We start from the raw sequence: 21,518 nt of genomic DNA, 5'->3' as shown, positions 1-21,518 counted from the left end.
GTTCCGGAATTTTAATAAACTCTAAATATCGAGTTCGATTCTAAATTGTAATTGGAATATTTCGGTTTGGTTGCTATAGTGTTTATTTGGTTTGAAGCAAATTATGGTCATAATTTGTTGGAGAAGAAAAATAAATAAAATATTTATTTTAAGGGTAAATATGTCCATTTAACATTTTAAGGAGAAAAACAGCCACTTGAATAATTGAGGGGAAAAAGTGCTATAAGTATATAACTCAGGGGAAAAAGTGTCATTTTCCCTTTCTTATACTCGTGTTTTTTATTTAATATGTTGATATGATTTTCAAAAAAAAAATGTTGAAATAAAGATAATAATCCACTTTTGAATTTGAAATAGAACCTATTATCTAGGATAAAGTTAGCCTCGGCTTCACTTCCTCTGTGCAGAAGAAGAAATCACCCAAAACACAGAGGAAAAGTTGCGTGACTGCGTGAGACAGAAGAGGTGAGAGATCCCTCTCTCTCTCCTCTTCTTCTCCCGTTCTCCGTCTAGAATCTCTCCAAACACATGCCTAACCCTGCCTTCAACTCTTCACCAAAGAATCTCTGGAATCAATACGAAAGCCCTTCGAGAAGGTTTTCTCTATGTTATTTCAAGCAGGAAAAAAAGAGAGAACAATAATGTTGTTCTTATAAATGGTGATGAACGTTGAGGCGGTGGCGGCTGTGGTTTTCTAGTCTTTAACTATGGAAGTTCACGGGGCGAAAGCCTATAAAGAAAGCCCAATGGTCTCATTGTCCTCCAGTGGAGTCCCATTCTCGCTGCGCGATCAAATTTCCAGGAAAAGCGTTTTCTACAACAAGCGCCCGCAGGATGCCATCTGGCTCGCCGTTCTTAAATTGGACGGCACTTGTTTCGGTATTTTTTCGTATAACTCCCCCTATCTCTGCTTATAAGGTGTTTGTTTAAATGTGTATATGAACATTCGTACATGTAGTAATTTTTAACAATTGGTTCTTGTGGGGTTTTGTAGAGATCTATGTAGCGAGGAATGGGACCGTGGTTAACCTGAAAAAAGGGGTGGAGGCGGCGTTCCGTCATTTGCCCAAGAATGGTCCGGGCACAGTCTCATGGTATGTGCTTATATTGTATGTTATAGGGAAAAGTGGGATCAAATTTGCATCTTTAGTGAATTTCAAATTTTTGGTTTTGTATCCATACTAGCATAGTAGGAATTTCTGTGTTTCATGCTAAAAAGATCCATCGAAATTCTCTGATTTGGATGGTTCGTGTGCAGAAGATAATGGAGTTTGAAGTCCTTGATCCCCATTGTTTTATTCATCTTGTTAAGACACTAGCTAAAACACTCTGTTTATGCTTATTTTGGCTTGCATTGATGAATAACCCCACTTGGTTTAGATGTTATGCTATTATATTGGCTCTTTTGTTCTTTCAGTTCACTGTTTAGCTCCTGAACTTGTGGGTGTTTGCCATAGTGAATTAATTTACTGTAGTTGTGTTTTTCTGAGCAGTTGATGTTAGTTAATTTTCTTGAATCCTGATTAGAGTTAAGCTGTCTCAAAGGTCATCTATGTATTTGCAAGATGTGATCAGATTGTCTTGAGGAGCTCTTTCTAACTTTTATGAAATTTGGTTTTAATCTTATACAGGTCGCATGTATGGGGAAATTTTTGCTTGAGTTATGATGGTCAGAAGCTTCTCACCGACTCTGATTCTATAGGAAATTATGGAATCAAGGAGGGTGATCAGGTATGCTGTCAATAGTAGCTAGGCCTTCCCGATCTAATTCGTTGTTTCCTTTTGAGTGTGGTTGCTGGAAATAAAAAACATTTTGTAATCGGGAAAATGAGACCTTAGGGTAGCTTTAAGAATGCAAGTAAAGATTAAACCTTTGAGCATTACAGACTCCAAGCAATTGAATGATTTTGGATCATGAAGTTAGTTTTCTACTTCTACAATTGAATTTATTTCTGTTGGATTCCTAGCCCTATTTGGAATGTTCCCTCTCATTGCAGGTAAAACCACATACTAATTAGCGATGTCTTGATTGTGAATAATGTGATTTATGAGTTTAAAGTATTAATGTCCTTTGGTTACAAATTTTATGTCCAAGTACACATTAAATAGAAATGAAAAGCTAGTTGAGACAAAATCATTACATCGTGCTCACACTTTCCCCAGTTTCTCATTTCTGACCTTATGCTAACCTTTGATATTTGAAATATATCTTTAAAAATTGCATTAATAAAATTTTTTAAAATGTTCTGTCTGTGTTTCCCTTGTTTAATATTTGCAGCTTGAATTTGTCCGACATGTCTCCATTAGTTACCCTGTAAAAACGCTATCAGAAAGAGAGGACACCTATATGGATGAGCCCAGAGAGTAAGTTCCTTCTTCACTTGCATTCTTGCCTGTGAGATCATGGCAGAAAATCATTTTCTCATTAAAAATATTGCTTTGCCATAATTGTTGAGCAATATAAAAATATTGCTTTGTCATAATTTAATTAAATTTGTGGCCTATAAACTGTACCTTGCCTGTATCATTGCCATTTAATCCGAATTGTCTTGGCCAATCATTATTGTGTGGATCATGGACTCATAAATAAAAAGTACATTATTTGTGTACATAAAGTACATTATTTTGTATAATGTACATTCAGTACACAAATAATGTACTTTTAATATATTAAAAATGTAATTTTTTATTGTCCACATAAAAATTTGCTTGTCTTGGCTCATCTTATAATCTAGGATTAGGTCAAGGACCACTCAATTGGGCTATAATGCACATGGCTAAACTACACTAAAAGACAGTCCAATCAATTAGCAAGTCTAACTCATGGCCTTATAAACACATATTTTTCTCTCTTACTCATCAACGTGGGACTCTTAACAGCACCATTATTAGATTATAAGCATCAAGAAATAGTTGACATCCATTCATATATGAACTAACAGGTGCTGCAATGTTTAGATGAATTTGAAACAGCTCTGAATTTTACTTGAATTGCCTAAACGTTTGGCAATAAATTGCATTATGCAGATCTAAAGGCAACGGAGATAGGCAGCTGGAATGCAAAGAAGAAAATAATCATCAGGGAAAGCTAGATTACCATTGCATAGATATTGACAATGATGTGGAAGTGGTTCTCGTACCGCAGATTTTTCAGATCAGAGTCACGTAAGGGATGACAGAGCAATGAAAAAAGACTAGCTGATGGAGTCATAGCAAGTTTTGGAAAAGTACAGTTACACGACGATGTTAAACCTGAATTGTAACAAGACTTGGAAGGCAGATCGGTAAGATTTTGAGAATCTGGCATCTGAATTCTGACGCTGCCTGCTCAAACTAGTAATGTACATTTCTGAAACTCTAATATGCATCAGTTATTCTGCAGTATGGTTTTGGGTTCATTAGAATATTTGTAAAGAATAATTGTTGATTACATTGGAATCAAAGTCAAGAAAACAATAAACAATGAGAATTGTTATTCAATTTGCCCAAAATTTGGTCTACTAGAGGGCAATGTTATTATTATTATTAACAATGGGATAAGGATTGTGTCTCTAAAAGTGAATGTGACCAGATTGGGCGTGCATGAGCTGTGTTCAATTTTCTGATTTTGAAGGAAAAAAAATAATTTTGGCTAAAGTTAAGAGAGAACAAATAAGATGTACCTTTAGGGGTGTTTGGTTCAGGTTATATAACATAACCAAGGGAATGTGACATTCCAAAACCCACATTCCTATGTTTGGTTTATATTATCTTAGAGATAACATTCCCTCCACATAGAATTTTGAAGGGAATGTGATTCCCTTCAATTTCTTAGGTTATGTAAGATAACATTGGTTATGTTAGGGATATTATAGTGTGTGTATTAAAGATAACTCTAAACCAAACATGATTATATTACATACTCCAATTTTAACTAAACACAGGAATCTAAGATTCTCAGCACATTCCCAAAGGTAATCTGATATTCCGTGAACCAAACGACCCTTTAATGTGATTGCGGACGTACTTTGGCTTTTGGATATGGTTTTGTTGGGCTTTTGTGGTCAAAATGACATTTATTGGGTTGCTATCTACAAATACGTACTCTTGGACTACTACGGTTAATTTCAAGATTACCTTCCCTCTGCTTTAACAATCGTTATGCCATGGAACCGTGTTCACCATCATGGTGAACACGGTCCCAACGGTGTTAGTGCAACGTTATCTTTTTTTTTTTTCCTTAATTAATCGCGTGACTTTTCTTCTTCATTTTCACATTTCGCGGTTTCACTTTAATTTGAGGTGAGCAATGATTTCGGACATTCATAAATTATGAATCCATGCCTGCACATTCACTTTGGAACCATGCCTACACATTCCTGTCTGAAACCATGGCTGCTCCTCTGTAGCGCAAGCTTCTTCAACATTCATAAATTATGAATTTTCTGTTATGAGATTATGAATTTTCTGTTATGAGATTATGAATTTTCTGTTATGAGATTATGAATTTACAGTAAATTCATAATCTCATAACAGAAAATTCATAATTTAATAAATGTTTTTCTTTTATGCGATTATGAATTTTCTGTTATGAGATTATGAATTTACAGTACATTCATAATCTCATAACAGAAAATTCATAATCTGACCAAACGCGCGCCGTTAACACCATATTAGAGAATTTTTTTTTTTTAACGTAAAAATGGCGCCGTTTGGACCCGTATTCACCATTCATGGTGAACACGTTTCCAGGGCATAATTTACCCTGCTTTAAGGCACGTAAGCAAGTCTCGAAGGTGAAATTTTTGTTATTATTGAAAATTTAATTGGATTGATTTGTGTGCTATTGGGCTGTGCTGAATATTTAATTATTAAATTAATTACTTTAATTGGGTTAATTGGACTGATATTTATTTAATTGAGTTAATTAAATGACCCATTAAATAATTAATTAGTCTAATTACTTAACTAAATGTAATTGGATGTTGGATTATTTAGCTCAAGATGATGTAGTATTTAATGGAATTGGATTAGGCTCTCTGGATTAATTGGGCTGCATAATTGAATTGGTTTTGCCCCATCAAAATTATATGTGGAATGCATAATTTTGGAAATTGTGGATATTATAAATTGCTTGGAAATTAGATGGGATCATGAACCTGGACATAATGGTGTTCTGATACATTTCTTAATTTAATTTAAATAATTAAATTAAATGTAAGAATTATCCAAAGTGATAGGGTTAGGATCGAGTCTCACCAGCGGTAGTGTGGGAGCAACCTCTCAAAGTGAGGGGGCTCCTTGTGCGCAGTAAGCAAAGGTCTAGCCTTTGTGGTTCATGTTCAGTTGAGTTATCATGATTTACATCCTCCTAGATGCTCTGTCGGGCCGGGGTGTGGGGGCCCTTATGGTTGGGGTTCAACCTTTTGGAAAGATTTTCTCTACACTCACCACTATAAATAGTGGTTTCATTTCAAGGAAAGGGAGCTCAGAAGATCTGCATACCGAAGTTCTGCCGGAATCTCGCCAGAATATCATTTGGAACAAGCACGCAGTTATACTGTGCTGAGGAACACGCCATTTGATTACCGGAAGCCCTTCTTTGAAGATCAAGCTGCATATTAGCCCTTCATTCAAGAACAAGCTACTTAACTCCGGAGGCCCTTCAGTAAGGAACTACTTCCAGTTCGGCATACTCCGAACTCGGCATACTTCCAGTTCAGCATACTCCGAACTCGGCATACTTTCAGTTCGGCATATTCCGAACTCGGTATACTTCTAGTTCAGCATACTCCGAATTCGACATACTTCCAATTCAGCACACTTCTAATATGCATACTTCTAGTAGAGAATCAGAAGACTTCTCATATTCAGAGATTGTAATACCCCTTCCTATTTGATTCATACTACTTGTAACCGACACTTTGAACTTGAATATATATAGTTCAAATTTTTCGCGTTTACAATGCCAACCATAAAACATTTACATACACACTAGCTTTCACGCAAACAACTTTATTCAAACCAACTTGTAATTACTTTATATGCAAGCAAAGACTTTTGTTGCAGCCAAGGACCTTCTGGACCTTCTGGTCCAATGACACTAAGTTGCTCTTTTATAAGGGAGGTTGTGAGTTTGAGTTTCAGTGAATGTGATATTAACTCTTTATGTTTCATTAGGTTGAGAAAGCAATATTCAAAAAAAAAAAAAGAAAAAAAAAAAAAACTTTTGTTGCACACAGTGCTGGAGCCACAATGGACCCCCACTCACCCCTCTCCAATCGCTTAATATATATTTATATGTAAAGATGATTAAATAATTCAGTGGCTTAGTTGGTTGAACCTTGATTATGATATGATATGATATGAAATGTTGTGGGTTTGAATCTTACTTATAACATTTTTGTATATTTTAGTTTCTTTTCTTTATTTTAGCTCTTCTCAAAGTCTATTCTTTTTGTGAATCATTTAGTTAATGTAGTCCACAAGTTTATATTATATACTTCATCGTATTCAGATTAATTTAGAAAATTTTAAAGTTGATCTAATTAAAAAAAAAATTAAAATTAAAGTATTTATGAATATAATTTGTTTTCTATTCAAACTATTTTATCTAATTGATTGTGTTTTCTATTTTGCTATAAATATTTTTATAACATTTCAAAGTGTTTTAAAATTTCACCATACCCAAGTATAGTTTTGACTCCACCCCTAACTATCATGTAGTCTATCATAAACATTTTATTATAATTTATAATGTATTTGAAGCATATTATATGTGTTTGGTATTTTAGCATTAACAATTCTAAAGTCGCTTTAAATATACCCACACTCACATAATCTTTTGGATCCGCCCCTGGTTGCACATTATCTTACTCAATTACATTTTTAATCTAAAATGTTTTAAAAACTTTAAGCCCATTCTCTTACTCAATTATATTTTTAATCTAAAATGTTTTAAAAACTTTAAACCCATTTCCCTTTTGGACTGCTTGCTTGGACCAACACTAAGGGTCTGTTTGGAAAGTAGGAAAATGATTTCTGGAAAATGAGTTATTTTTTAAAAAACATTTTCTTTTCTGGTATTTGGCTGCACAACGAAAAACTATCTGTCTATGTTTGGTTCATTTTCCAGAAAATGAATAAAAAAATGACCAGAATTGTATGATTCAATTATTTTTATTTCTTCCATTATTTTTTACTTTTTATATTATTTGATAAGTTTATTTTTTTTTTTAATTTTATGCTTTGCTTGTTCTTCTTCCCTAAAATTTTATGCTTTGCTGTGTTTAGGGGTGGAAATAGGCCAGGCCGAGCCAGGCTTTTTAAAATTAGGCCTGGGCCTGTTAGGAAAACTTAAAGCCTGGGCCTGGGCCTAGGCCTGTATGTAGGCTTTTTTTAGGCTCAAGCCTGAGCCTACAGTAGGCCTGGCCTGGCCTGAAGCCTTTTTAAAAGCCTATTTAGTAAAAAGGCTTTTAAAAAGGCTTCAAAATAGGTTCTAAATAGGCTTTTAGTCTATTTAAATAGGCTCAAAGCCTATTTAAAGCCTACATTTTAAAGCCTTTTAAATATTATATATATATGAATATACCTATAAAAAATAATTATATTATTAAGTTACAATCAAGTGAATCAACCAATATTCATAAATGACAAAACTAAGTTCATATTTTATAATAAAATGTCAAACAACACCTACAAGTTTAATAAGTACGAGTTCATAATACAAAAACCATACAAGTTTGATAACATCAAGTCTACATGTCCATAATACAAAAGTCCATCACAAATTCACAACTCACAAGTTTAACAACAACAGAAATCATAAGTTCACAATACAAACATGAAACATTAAACATAATAACAACAATAGCATTCAAACATAAAATGAAACAAGTCATGGCTTCAACATAATCTCCTGTTGTCCAGAATCTCCCTACACAATGAAAAAAATTGAGAATAAATAATGAAGTCAATTACAAGTTCAAGTTCTCATAATTAAAGTAACAAGCAGTAATATAAAATAATATAAAATATTAAAGTAACAAGTACATTCTTACCTTTTGTTTTTTCTTCAGCCCGTACTTGTTACGAAGCCAATCCCCACCACAAATAAGAGCTTCAATAGATTCCTCATTTAAGCTAGCACGATATTCATCAATGACTCTTCCCCCGGCACTAAATGTGGATTCAGATGCCACACTTGAAATAGGAACAGCTAGTATATCAGAAGCCATCTTTGATAAAACTTTAAACTTTGGACTATTATTTTTCCACCACGCCAAGGCACAAAAGGATGAAGTAGAAGAAGGAATAAAAAGATTTTCCTCAAGATAAGTCTCCAACTCTGATTTCGTAAGAGGAATTGATTGACTTTGGTAGACCATACTCAATAATTCTTGCATCCCTTTATCCATTTGTTGTCCACCATCAACCAGAGTGCTGCTTTCAACATTGACTTCACTATGTCCACTAGTAGAAGAAGCATCTTGACTATACAAGTTCACATAATCAAGATATAAATCTTCTAATGCCCTTTTCACCTTCTCCACATTCTTTTCAACATCACTTGGTGTTTTATACAATAAGGGAAAAGTTATCTTAATACCATTTAATTTCATCCTTGGATCTAAAACACATGCAATAGACATTAACAAATTACACTCCCCCCAATATTTGTCAAATTTTGCTTTCATAGGTTTTGTCATCTCACGCATGAACATGTCAAAACACTCAGCTGTATTATCAATAACCTTTTTCACCCTTTGAATTTCAGCAAGATACAAGTTAGAAGTAGGGTAATCACTACCTGAGATGACATGAGTTGCATCATTAAAAACCTCCAAAAGTTTACAAACCTTCTCAATCTTGTCCCAATCCTCAAATGATGGTGCATACTTATAATGGGGCTCTTTTTCATTGTAATCTGAAAATGCATGCTTAAATTTACTTGCAGTACACAACATCAAGAATGTGGAGTTCCATCTTGTTGGACAATCAAGAATAAGTTTCCTTTCTTTCAATCCTTTTAATTCAACAACTTCATGGAATGACTTTAGCCTTGCATCTGAAGAATTTATAAATTTCACACTTTCACGAACATTATGAATGACATCTTTAATAGTGTTAAGGCCATCTTGCACCAACAAATTCAGAATGTGAGCACAACATCTAACATGAAAAAGTTGACCATCAAGTACTAACTTACTGCTCAATGACATGTTTTCTTTCAAACTTCTAACACAAGAGTCATTGTAAGATGCATTGTCAACAGTTACTGAGAATATTTTATTCTCAATGCCCCATCCTCTCAAACACTTGAAAATAGCATTTGCTATATCTGTTCCTCGTCGAGGAGGAGGCACTTTGACAAAATTCAAAACTCTCTTCTGAAGGTTCCAACTTGCATCAACAAAATGACCTGTCACAACCATGTACTCAACTACTTGGTGACTTGACTTCCACATGTCTGTTGTAATGCTAACCTTACTCACATTATTCAAAATCCTTTTCAAAGTATTCTTTTCAGCTTCATACAATTGCAAACAATCACTTCTTGTTGTTTTACGACTGACTCTTCTAAAATTTGGATTTGCATATTCAAAAGCCCACATGAACATGTCATCCTCTACGATGCTAAATGGTCGCTCATGCACCATAATTCCACTAGCAATAATCTCTCTCATCTTTTCATTGGAGTATTTAGCATTAGGAACAATAAAGGGATTACCACCACATTCACTAGGCGGCCGAAATTGTATCGTTGTTTGTTTATTTTCTCGAGAGATATGCAACTTCCGTTGCAGGCAAATCTCTGAGTGCCTCTTAAGATGGCTAGTGCTTGCACCCTTTCCACCAGTAGAGTATTTTTCCTTACAATACAAACACACTGCTTTCTTTGTACCATTAGCAAGTTCAATTTCTTCAAAATCATTCCATACCGGAGATGTTTTTTTCCGCTTTTTTGTTAAGATTGAATCATTATCAACCCTATTGACTTCTTCAGAATTGTTACTTTCAATTGGTTGACTTGAAGAAATTGATGGAGTTGTAGTTGTAACTTGCACATTCACTTCTTCAGGAATAGATTCATTTGTATTGTTACTTGTCATCCTATATAATTTTATAATTATTCAGCCATTAAAACACATAAACAAAGTAACATCTAAGTATCTAATATTAATTATTATAAACAACTAAACTATAAACTTTATAGTAATAAACTAATTATAGTAAAAAAAAAAACTAATTATGTTTAGTTGTTTATAATAATTAATATTATAACTAATCAATTTATTAGTCTGCTTAACTAATCAATAAACTGAGTAATAATTGTTTATAGTAATAAACTAATTAAATTGCTCATTGCAGACTTGCAGTTCCTTATTAGTGTATAACTAATCAATTTATTAGTGCATAAGTGCATAACATTATTTATTTAGTTATTTATTTATTTATTTAGTTATTTGAACTAAATAATAACTACTGTCAATTACTTTGTTGACCATATACAATCACTGTGTCCTTTAATTAGCAGATTCATTACTTGATCTTTGCTTTCAATAGGTTTATTACGTGTATGAGTTCATGCTATTGGTTTTTATTATTCTGATAATTGTCAGAGTGTGTGTGATAAATTGATAATCGTGGCCACATATTTCTGCTTAAACAACACTCAGGCCTGTGTATATTAAATAACAGTCAAGGCAGTATGCATATTACTTCAATAAACAGGTGATGAAACGCAGGTCTGAGTGTCTACTTCAATAAACAATTAAACAAACAAACGTATATTAATAAAACTAACCTCCGATCGCCGGTCGCCGGTCGCCACCAAGCAGATAGCAGAAAAGCAGTCTGAGTCGTCCAACTGCGGTCGCCGCTTGTCCAACTCCGGTCGCCACCTCGCCACGCCGCCTCACCGCCCGCAGCCTCGCCGGAGTCGCGTTAGTCGATTCGAAGATTTCGATTTTTGGAGAAGAAACGAGTACAGGACAGTTTGTGTCCACAAAGCCACAAACGCAGACAGTCCTAGGGTTATCAGATATTGACTTTATACTTATATATATATACTGGGTTATATTGTAATTATTACAAAATATTAGTTATAAAATATAATATAAAATAATTAATATTAAATATATATTTTATATATATTATATACATAAACAGGCCAGGCCTGCAGGCTCGTAGGCCAGGCTTTCACATATAAGCCTAAGCCTATTTAACTAAATAGGCTATTAACTAGGCCTAAGCCTGGCCTTTTAACTAAACAGGCCAGGCCAGGCCAGGCCCTAAACAGGCCAGGCCATAGGCCCCTGGTAGGGGCCTGGCCTATTCCCACCCCTAGCTGTGTTCTTCCCTAGCTTGCAATTCAAAAAAAATACAGTAGTACAGTCAAAACAAATAAACACATGAACCCAAAACAACCACTACACAAATAAGAGAAATTGATTTCACAATTCAAAAAAAATAAATAAATACTAAGAGATAAAAAAAAAATATCACAAACATCTTCCCAATTCATTACTGGTTTCCGTTCGCGGTTAGAAACCAGTTGCAAGTGATTTCCGACTACGGAAACCAGTTCTCACTGGTTTCCGCATCGAAAACTAGTGATGAGGAAGTCTCCGGTGGAGGGTGGAGATTTTCTGGTGATGGATTTGTTGGTGGAGTCTGTTTTTGTGTTGATGGAAGCTGAAGCTCGCAGATGGAGGCGTGTAGATTGCAAGTTCCGTATGCATATGATGACGATGGAAATTGACTTCCCCCCAAAAAAAGGGTAAGACATTTTTTGGAAAAGTGGAGTGATTTTTCATTGACTTTGAGTTATTTTCCTTTGACTCCTCTTTTCTTTGCCTAGCCAAACACTAGAAATCCGAAAAATGATTTCCAGAAATCAATTTTCGGATTTCCAAACACACCCGTTCATGGGATTAGATACAAGGATTATGAATGAAAGTCATATATATTGTTTGGTTGATAAATTTTTAAAACATAGGTATAGATTTGATTACTCCTATAATTACAAAACTCATTACCTAATTTAAATAAGGTATCATCCCATTAATTTAGCTTTATCCCTCCTCATTTCATTGCTCCTCACTTCATCGATTTCTCGAAGGAATTGCCTACTCACTTCATGGTCATTCTTAAGACCAATTGCCTTGATTTTTTCATTTTGTATTTTCAAAATCTTTATTCTGATTATATGGTCATACATAACCAAACATCAATATTGAAAATCATTTCAATCTCACCCTACTACCAAACATGCAAAATACTTTCACCAAAACCCATTACAAGTACCAAGTATTTAATTCGTATAAAATTTTGATTCCCATGTTTAACCAATTAACCAAACACACTAATTGCCTAGCATCTTGTTTCATACACTATTTAGTATTCATACACTTCTTTATTTCTCTCGTATTACTTACCATTCTGTGATGGATTTGGACAAAAAATTCATCTATTCTGTTGCAATTAAAGTTTTGAAGCACTTTGGGTTGCAAATAATAAGGATGCATATTTAATTGGACTGTAATAAATATATCATGTGGGGCACTCAAGTTATTTGAGTGACACTTACACGGGGAATTTAGATGGTAAATCATGGATAAGAATGCAGAATCAAAATCGAGCAGTCGTAGTGTGGATTTATACCTAATGTGATGAGTTTATTGTGGACGCTAGGCATTGGTCTTCTGATTAGGATTTGTATTATTGAATGGTTCAAAACTACACAAAGTTACATAGATTGAATATAAACATAGAATAGAGATATAACTGGACTAGGATTGTAAACTGCTAAGAGCCCTAACACTCCCCCTCAAGCTTAGTTGGGAGCAACAACCTGCAACTTGTCGCGCAGAAACGCAAACCGCGGAGCAGCAGCGGTTTTGTAAATATATCTGCCAACTGGTCCTTCGTAGAGATAAAATTGACCTGTAGATCACTTGCAGCCACCTTGTCACGAACAAAGTGATAATCTATCTCAATGCTTCGTACGGGCATAGAAAACGCGATTGGCACACATGTAAGTAGCGCCTAGATTATCACACCAAAGCTTTGGAACAGTCACAGAAGACACACCTAACTCACGCAGAAAAGCCACAAGCCAAGTTACCTCATCACAGACATCAGCAAGAGCCTTGTACTCAGCTTCATTAGAGGACCTTAGCACCGTACGCTGCTTCTTACAAACCCAAGAAACAAGATTAGAGCCCAGGAAAACAGCAAAGCCACTCGTAGATTTTCGGTCCGTAGGACAGCCAGCCCAATCCGAATCAGAGAACACATGAATGTCAGTATTAGAAGACTTATGCAACTGCAAACCATAGTGTAAAGTCCCCTTAACATATCGCAACACCCTCTTAAGATGAGCCGAATGCGACTATATGGGAGCATGCATGTGCTGGCACAACAAGTTAACTGCGTAGGATAAGTCGGGACGAGTTACTGTGAGATACTGCAAAGCACCAGCCAGACTCCTATACTTCGTGGGATCGGCAAAAGGCTCATCCAAGCCAGCAATAGGGCAAGAAACAGGCACTAGGGTCGCCAATATTTTGCACTCAAACATGCCTGCACGCTTGAGAATATCAATCATATATCATTTTTTAGAGAGGAGCATTCTTATGGGACAACGAACTGTTTCAATGCGTAAGAAGAAGCCGGGGGGCACACAAATCACGAATCCTGAAGGCAGTAGACAACTTCGAAATGAGTGTAGAGACGAGTGCCGAATCACTGCCCATAACCAGGATGTCATCCACATAAACAAACAAATATACTTGCATCTCCCCCTATGAAAAAAATAAACAAAGAAACATCTGTTTTCGACGCCCGAAAACCAATAGACAAGAGAAAGTTATGCAGTCTAGTAAACCAGGCCCGAGGAGCCTGGTTGAACCCGTACAAAGATTTTTGTAAGAAACAAACATCATCGGGAAACTCCTTGTCCGCATACCCAGGCAGCTGATGCATATATACCGTCTCAACCAGCGTCCCATTAAGAAATGCATTGTGCACATCCAGCTGGCGAATGACCTATCACGAGTTCAACGCCAAGGACAACAATAACTAGACCATGGTTGGCTTAACCACGAGGCTGAACGTGTCAAAAAATTCCTAGCCAGCCACCTGGTTAAATCCCTTAGCCACCTGTCGCACCTTGTGCCTTTCAATAAAGCCATTGGCCTTACACTTGGTGCAAAAAACCCACTTACACCCAACGACATTCATACATGCACGATATAGCACAAGCCACTAACTCTGATTCTGCATCAGCGCATTAAACTCCGCGTCCATAGCCTCCCTCCACTCTGGAAACATTACCGCATGTGTATAGCAAGTAGGCTCAGTCGGACATATACCTTAGAAGACAAAGCAACCAGAATCGCACCCTCAGCTCGGGATTGACTCCTCGTCATAACAGGCGCCCGAGCAGGAGGCTGAGATGTAGTCCGAGGTGCCCGAGTACGAGCAACAGGCCGAACAGGTTTAGAAGGCACAACCGAAGGAACACACAGAGCCTGAACACGAGAAACAGCCCACGACTACTCCGGCACACCAATAGAATTATGCAAAACAGGCTTAGCAAAAGGAAAAACATGCTCGTCAAAATGAACATGCCTACAGATAAAGACCTTGTTAGTGTTAAGATCCATACAACGATACCTGCTAAAAGACTCAGGATACTCAACAAGACACACGAAACAGGCCTAAAACTCATTTTGTGATTGTTGTACGGACGAAGATGATGATAACACAGACAACCAAAAACACGTAGGATACTTATGTAATAGAAAGTGTGGACTAGAACCTTGCGGAACAGACGTAGGCACTTTATTAATAAAGTAAATGACAGACTCAAATGCAAAATCCAAAAAATGAGATGGGACAGACGCATGAGCCACTAAAGTGAGCCCAGTTTCAACAATGTGCCTTCGGAGGGTGCGTGAGTTTAATGTAGCATTGCTGTGGAAGCTCCTGATGAGGCCGAACTCTTTGGTGGCAGGTATTTTCCTCGGACTTCTTTTCTTAAAGCTGTTATAGGGCAATAATATGCCCTACGTTTGTCAAAATTTGTTGAAAGCATAAGGGGTGGTGGTGGGTGTTGGTAGCAAGTGAAGGAGTCGATTTAGGTTTAGGGGGAATGATGGATTCCTGATGAGGTACATCCTTTTATTTAGTTGGAGCAGTTCAAGGAGTTGATGGGTATTAAAGTTAGTTCTTTGATGATAGGGGTTCCTACTAGATGGGATACGGACGTGTTGCGTGATTTATTTAGTGATCGAGATAGAGAGTGTATTATGGCACTCCCTTTGTCCGCACGTCAAGTTCTTGATGAGAAGTTTTTTGTGTTTGATCGTACAAGTAGGTATACAGTTCGAAGTTATTACCGTTTTTTAGTAGGGGAAAGAGCAATGGAGGTGTCGATTGGGGGGGGGGGGGGGGGGGGGATGAGCTTTGGGGGTTTCAAAGACTGCCTAAAACCAAGGTTTTTGTGTGTGTGTGTGCGTGTGTGTGTTTGTGTGCAGTTGAGTAGTTCTTGTCTTCATACGAAAGATAGGTTGCGGGATAGGAGGATTATGGTTGGAGTGTGTGCTGTGCGATAGGGGGAGGGAGACTACTTTCCAATTTTTTTTGGACTATGCTATAGCACGATAGTGACATCAGACAGTGGGGGTGGTTGTTTTTGCGGATGAGAGTGGTGGTTTGTAGTAGTGGGTGGAGAGGTGTTTCTTAGTGTTGACGACAAATGAGCTTTGTAGTTTTGTCGTTATATGCTCGAGTTTGTGGGGGGCGTGGGGTTGTCGGAATGCTATTATGTGGAATGAGAGTAGAGTGGAGGTTGGCAGAATTTGTAAGGAGGTTTGCCTTTCTTGCATGCATAGAGGATGACTCATGGTGCTAAGTTAGGCAAGGGGAGGAGGGGTGTACGTGAACATGAGAGATGGGTGAGAACGGTGTGGGACCAAGTGAAATTGAACGTGAATGTTGCGATTGAATGTGGATGGCGGTGTATGGGTTTTGGGTAGGAGCTTCGTAATGCAATTAGATGTTTTGTAGCGGCTGATGGGACAATTTGGGAGGGGGTTTGATGCGAACTTGGTTTACCCGATCTTCTCTTCACACTCGAATTACATAAAATATTGTAGGATAGTTTATTCGGTTGGGTGAATTTGAATTGAAGATTTGATTTAAGTTGGAAAATGGACTAATTTTTGGGTTTTGATAAGTCCTCGACCACACCGAGTTATACGGTGATACGTAGGATTTGGGATGACGCTACAAGTGGAGTTTTGCACTTGATAAGTCAAGTTTGCCATGACTAACTCACGGCCGAACTCATTCCGAGTCCCAGAAAACACTCAGTTTTCTAGTTCAAAAATTCTGAACTCTATATTTTATTTGGCAAGCAATGACCTTAAATAGCCAATAACAAACATACTACAACCACATAAATCATAAATGAGATAATAATTAAAAATATAATAAACTAATCCTAATCAACAAACTAAGATAAACTTAAATATTAATATAATTCTAACAAAATAAATCTAAAATATTTTAAAGATAATCATCCTAATTAATTAATTAATATAACTAATTCTAAAATATTTTCAAACAATTCACGTGGCCACAACATTCCCTCTCTCTTTAGGGGGATTCGTCCTCGAATCCACGTTCCACGCGTCGTTGAAGCTCCATGAGTCTTCATGAAGAGACAATCGTGGGCTCTGATACCAAATGATACGAACCTGGTTGCCCCGATTTTCTCTTCACACTCGAATTACATAAAATATTGTAGGATAATTTATTCAGTTGGGTGAATTTGAATTGAAGGCTTGATTTAGGTGGGAAAATGGGCTGATTTTTGGGTTTTGATAAGTCCTCGACCACATCGGGTTATACGGTTATACGTAGGATTTGGGATGACGGCACAAGTGAGGTTTTGCACTTGATAAGTCAAGTTTGCCATGACCAACTCACGGCCGAACTCATTCCGAGTCTTAGAAAACACTTAGGGTCCGTTTACTAACAGAAAACTGTTCTCTGTTTTCATTTTCTAATTTTTCAGTTTTCATTCTCTGTTTTCGGTTTAGAAAACTTGTTTACTAACATAAAACTGTTCTCTGTTTTCTGAATTCTAATATATGTGAGATTTCAATATCCGATATCTAGACTGAACTTGTATTATGATGTAACATAATTAAAAATATTCGAACTAATAATATATTGAGTTCAATCAAAATCTAAAACATTATATAGAGTTTAATTCTTAATTTTGATAATGTAAATAATGTCTAACTTTAAAGTGTAAGCAAATAAATTATGTTTAAATAACTAAAGTAAGTAGAAAAGATATAAAATAGTGATAAGTAAAATAAGATGATAATGAATGTAATCATTGTAATGTGGTTATAGTGACATATAACTAAATAGATGATAGATGATTCTGTTTTCTATTTTGAAAACAGTTTTTAAGTGTGTTTCAGTTTTCCAGAAATTTTCAGAAATTATTTTCAGTTTTGAAAATGAAAACAGTGTTAGTAAACATGTTTTCTGTTTTCTGTTTTTCAGTTTCCGGAAATTCCCAGAAATTTCCAGTTAGTAAACGGCCCCTTAGTTTTCTAGTTCAAAAATTCTGAACTCTATATTTTATTTGGCATGCAATGACCTTAAATAGTCATTAACAAACATACTACAACCACATAAATTGTAAATGAGATAATTATTAAAAATATAATAAAGTATTCCTAACCAACAAACTAAGATAAACTTAAATAATAATATAATTCTAACAAAATAAATCTAAAATAGTTTAAAGATAACCATCCTAATTAATTAATATAACTAATTCTAAAATATTTTCAACAATTGTCACAACAGGATTTTTATGGCCTGAGAGGCAAGGGTGGTGGGGATTAGGGAAGGTCTTAGTTGGATCAAGGGGCTACGGACGAAGTGTGTTGATGTGAAACGGGAGGCACAACAAGTGGTGGATGCTATTCGGGGTGATTTCGAGAATGGTGTGTTTAGATCGATTGTGAAAGATATTAAAGAAATTACATCTATGTTTGATAGTTTGAATTTTTTTGTTAAGCGATCTGCGAACGGTGTCGCTTATACATTTGCAAAAATAAAATGTATAATTAATTTTTTATACTCTTTTTTAATAATGTGTTGATATGATATTTTTTAAAAAAAATCTTGAAATAAAGATAATAATCCACTTTTGAATTTAAAATAGAATTGGGATTAAATTAGCCTCGGCGTCACTTCCTTCGTGCAGATGAAGAAATCACCCAACCTGGGTAGCTGGTCATGGATGCGAAAGTTTGGAAGAAATCACCCAAAACACACAGGGAAAGTTGCGTGTCTGCGTGAGGCAGAAGAGGTGAGAGATCCCTATCTCTCTCCTCTTCTTCTCCCGTTCTCTGTCTAGAATCTCTCCAAACACAAGTCAGACCCTGCCTTCAACTCTTCACCAAAGAATCTCTGAAATCAATACGAAAGCCCTTCGAGAAGGTTTTCTCTATGCTTTTCCAAGTAGAAAAAAAGAGAGAACACTAATAATAATAAGGGAAAAAAATGGTGTTCTTATAAATGGTGATGAACGTTGAGTCGGTGGTGGCTGTGGTTTTCTAGTCTTTAAGTATGGAAGTTCACGGAGCGAAAACCTATAAAGAAAGCCCAAGGGTCTCATTGTCTTCCTGTGGAGTCCCATTCTCGCTGCGCGATAAAATTTCCAGGAAAAGCGTTTACAACAAGCTCCCGCAGGAGCCCATCAGGCTCACCGTTCTTAAATTGGACGGCACTTGTTTCGGTATCCTTTCATATAACTCCCTCTATCTCTGCTTATAAGCTGTTTGTTTAAATGTATATGAACATTCGTACATGTAGTAATTTTTGACAATTGGTTCTTGTGGGGTTTTGTAGAGATCTATGTAGCGAGGAATGGGACTGTGGTTAACCTGAAAAAAGGGGTGGAGGCGGCGTTCCGTCATTTGCCCAAGAATGGTCCGGGCACAGTCTCATGGTATGTGCTTATATTGTATGTTACAGGGAAAAGTGGGATCAAATTTGCATCTTTAGTGAATTTTCAAATATTTGGTTTTGTATCCATACTAGCAGAGTAGGAATTTCTGTATTTCATGCTAAAAAGATCCGTCGAAATTCTCTAATTTGGATGGTTCATGTGCAGAAGATAATGGAGTTTGAAGTCCTTGATCCCCATTGTTTTATTCATCTTGTTAAGACACTAGCTAAAACATTCTCTTTGCCACTTGGTTTAGATGTTATGCTATTATTATATTGGCTCTTTTGTTCTTTCAGTTCACTGTTTGGTTCTTGAACTTGAGGGTATTTGCCATAGTGAATTAATTTACTGTAGTTGTCGTTTTCCTGAGCAGTTGATGTTACTTAATTCTCTTGAATCCTGATTAGACTTGAACTGTCTTAAAGGTCATCTATATATTTGCTAGATGTGATCGGATTGTCTTGAGGAGCTCTTTCTAACTTTTATGAACTTTGGTTTTGATCTTATTCAGGTCGCATGTATGGGGAAATTTTTGCTTGAGTTATGATGGTCAGAAGCTTCTCACCGACTCTGATTCTATAGGAAATTATGGAATCAAGGAAGGTGATCAGGTATGCTGTCAATAGCTAGCTAGGCCTTCCCGATCTAATGCGTTGTTTCCTTTTGACTGTGGTTGCTGGAAATCAAAAACATTTTGTAATCGGGAAAATGAGACATTAGGATAGCTTTAAGAATGCAAGTATAGATTAAACCTTTGAGCATTACAGACTCCAAGCAGTTGAATGATTTTGGATCATGATGTTAGTTTTCTACTTCTACAATTGAACATATTTCTGTTCTCTCTCATTGCAGGTGAAACCAAATAATAATTAGCGTTGTCTTGATTGTGAATAATATGTGATTTATGAGTTTAAAGTATTAATGTCCTTTGGTTACAAATTCTATGTCCAAGTACACATTAAATGCTAGAAATGAAAATCGAGTTGAGGCAAAAGCATTACACCTTGTTCACACTTTCCCCAGTTTCTCATTTCTGACCTTATGCTAACCTTTGATATTTTAAATATATCTTCAAAAATTGCATTAATAACAATTTTTCAAATGTTCTTTTGTGTGTGTCTGTGTTTTCCTTGCTTAATATTTGCAGCTTGAATTTTTGCGACATGTCTCCATTAGTTACCCTGTAAAAACACGATCAGAAAGAGAGGACACCTGTATGGATGAGCCCAGACAGTAAGTTCCTTTTTCACTTGCATTCTTGTATGTGAGATCATGGCGGAAAATCATTTTCTCGTTAAAAATATTTGTTTCTTATAAACACATGTTTCTCTCTTACTCATCAACGTTGGACTCTTAACAGCACCATTATTAGATTATAAGCATCCAGAAATAGTTGACATCCATTCATATATCAACTAACGGGTGCTGCCTAAACTTTTGGCAATAAAATGCATTATGCAGATCTAAAGGCAACGGAGATAGGCAGCCGGAATGCAAAGAAGAAAATAATCATCAGGGAAAGCTAGATTACCATTGCATAGATATCAACAACGATGAGGAAGACTGTGTTACTGTTGCAAGCAACTATGAATGCAGGTCGGTTCCCTCGCTGAGGAAGTGGTTCTCGTACCGGAGATTTTCTAGATCAGAGTCACGAAAGGGATGATAGAGCAATGTAAAAAGACTAGCTGATGGAGTCATAGCGAGTTCTGGAAAAGTACAGTTACACGACGATGTTAAACCTGAATTGGAACGAGACTTGGAAGGCAGATTGGGAAGATTTTGAGAATCTGGCATCTAAATTCTGATGCTGCCTGCTCAAACTAGTCATGTACATTTCTGAAACTCTAATATGCATCAGTGATTCTGCAGTATGGTTTTGGGTTAATTGGAATATTTGTAAAGAATAGTTATTGATTACATTGGAATCAAAGTCAAGAAAACAATAAGCAATGAGAATTGTTATTCAATTTGCCCAAAATTTGGTCTACTAGAGGGTAATGTTATTATTATTATTTTTTAATCAAATTTTGCAGCATCTTATTTGGTATTATCTTAAAAACTTGTGATAAACATGAGCAATTCAAAAATAATTAATGCATGTTAGTTTTTTGTATTTTACAGTACATTTTGTTGATTTTAAAGTTGCTATTTTTATTAGTTTAGATGTTTTCAAGAAAGAAAACGAGGGGTTTAGTAGTTTAGTTCTCCATCATCATATTTAGACTTCTTCTAGCTTATTGATCAAATTAATTCCTCTTTCAGTTATTATTAAATTATCATTCAATTTTGGACAAATATTAAGTTTTAAATTTGCTATTTGAATTTTAATTTAATATTGAGGTTTATATTAAATTGCATGTGACCATAATGGTACTACTTTGATTAAATAGAGGACATGTCACTATGAGTGAGAGAATGTAAGATTTTTCCTTGATAATATATATGAGCCTTAATTAAGTGGTGCAAGTGGACAAGGCCTAATAAG

General features: G+C 35.9%; 3 protein-coding genes across 3 annotated transcripts; 2 read left to right on the top strand and 1 right to left on the bottom strand.

Annotated features, from left to right (window-relative positions):
• The first annotated feature begins 366 nt into the window (after positions 1-366).
• On the top strand, positions 367-21,011 carry LOC109172820. The gene is made up of 6 exons (XM_019322048.1): positions 367-689; positions 18,631-18,817; positions 18,931-19,030; positions 19,542-19,641; positions 20,178-20,263; positions 20,492-21,011. Exons 2-6 carry the CDS (start codon positions 18,649-18,651, stop codon positions 20,694-20,696), a joined length of 660 nt encoding a protein of 219 aa, XP_019177593.1. The 5' UTR covers positions 367-689; positions 18,631-18,648; the 3' UTR covers positions 20,697-21,011.
• Positions 538-3,491, top strand: LOC109172821. Its single transcript, XM_019322049.1, has 5 exons — positions 538-879; positions 995-1,094; positions 1,632-1,731; positions 2,279-2,364; positions 3,028-3,491. Exons 1-5 carry the CDS (start codon positions 708-710, stop codon positions 3,167-3,169), a joined length of 600 nt encoding a protein of 199 aa, XP_019177594.1. The 5' UTR covers positions 538-707; the 3' UTR covers positions 3,170-3,491.
• LOC109172819 (zinc finger BED domain-containing protein RICESLEEPER 2-like) lies at positions 7,745-9,602 on the bottom strand. The gene is made up of 2 exons (XM_019322047.1): positions 8,040-9,602; positions 7,745-7,915 (listed from the first exon to the last, which is right to left on the bottom strand). Exons 1-2 carry the CDS (start codon positions 9,597-9,599, stop codon positions 7,877-7,879), a joined length of 1,599 nt encoding a protein of 532 aa, XP_019177592.1. The 5' UTR covers positions 9,600-9,602; the 3' UTR covers positions 7,745-7,876.
• Positions 21,012-21,518: the final 507 nt, after the last annotated feature.

This window comes from Ipomoea nil, unplaced genomic scaffold (genome assembly GCF_001879475.1).
Source record: "Ipomoea nil cultivar Tokyo-kokei standard unplaced genomic scaffold, Asagao_1.1 scaffold0429, whole genome shotgun sequence".
Classification (NCBI taxonomy): Eukaryota; Viridiplantae; Streptophyta; class Magnoliopsida; order Solanales; family Convolvulaceae; genus Ipomoea; species Ipomoea nil.
The sequence above is the reverse complement of the archived record's forward strand: the minus strand, read 5'-3'. Positions and strand labels throughout refer to the sequence as shown.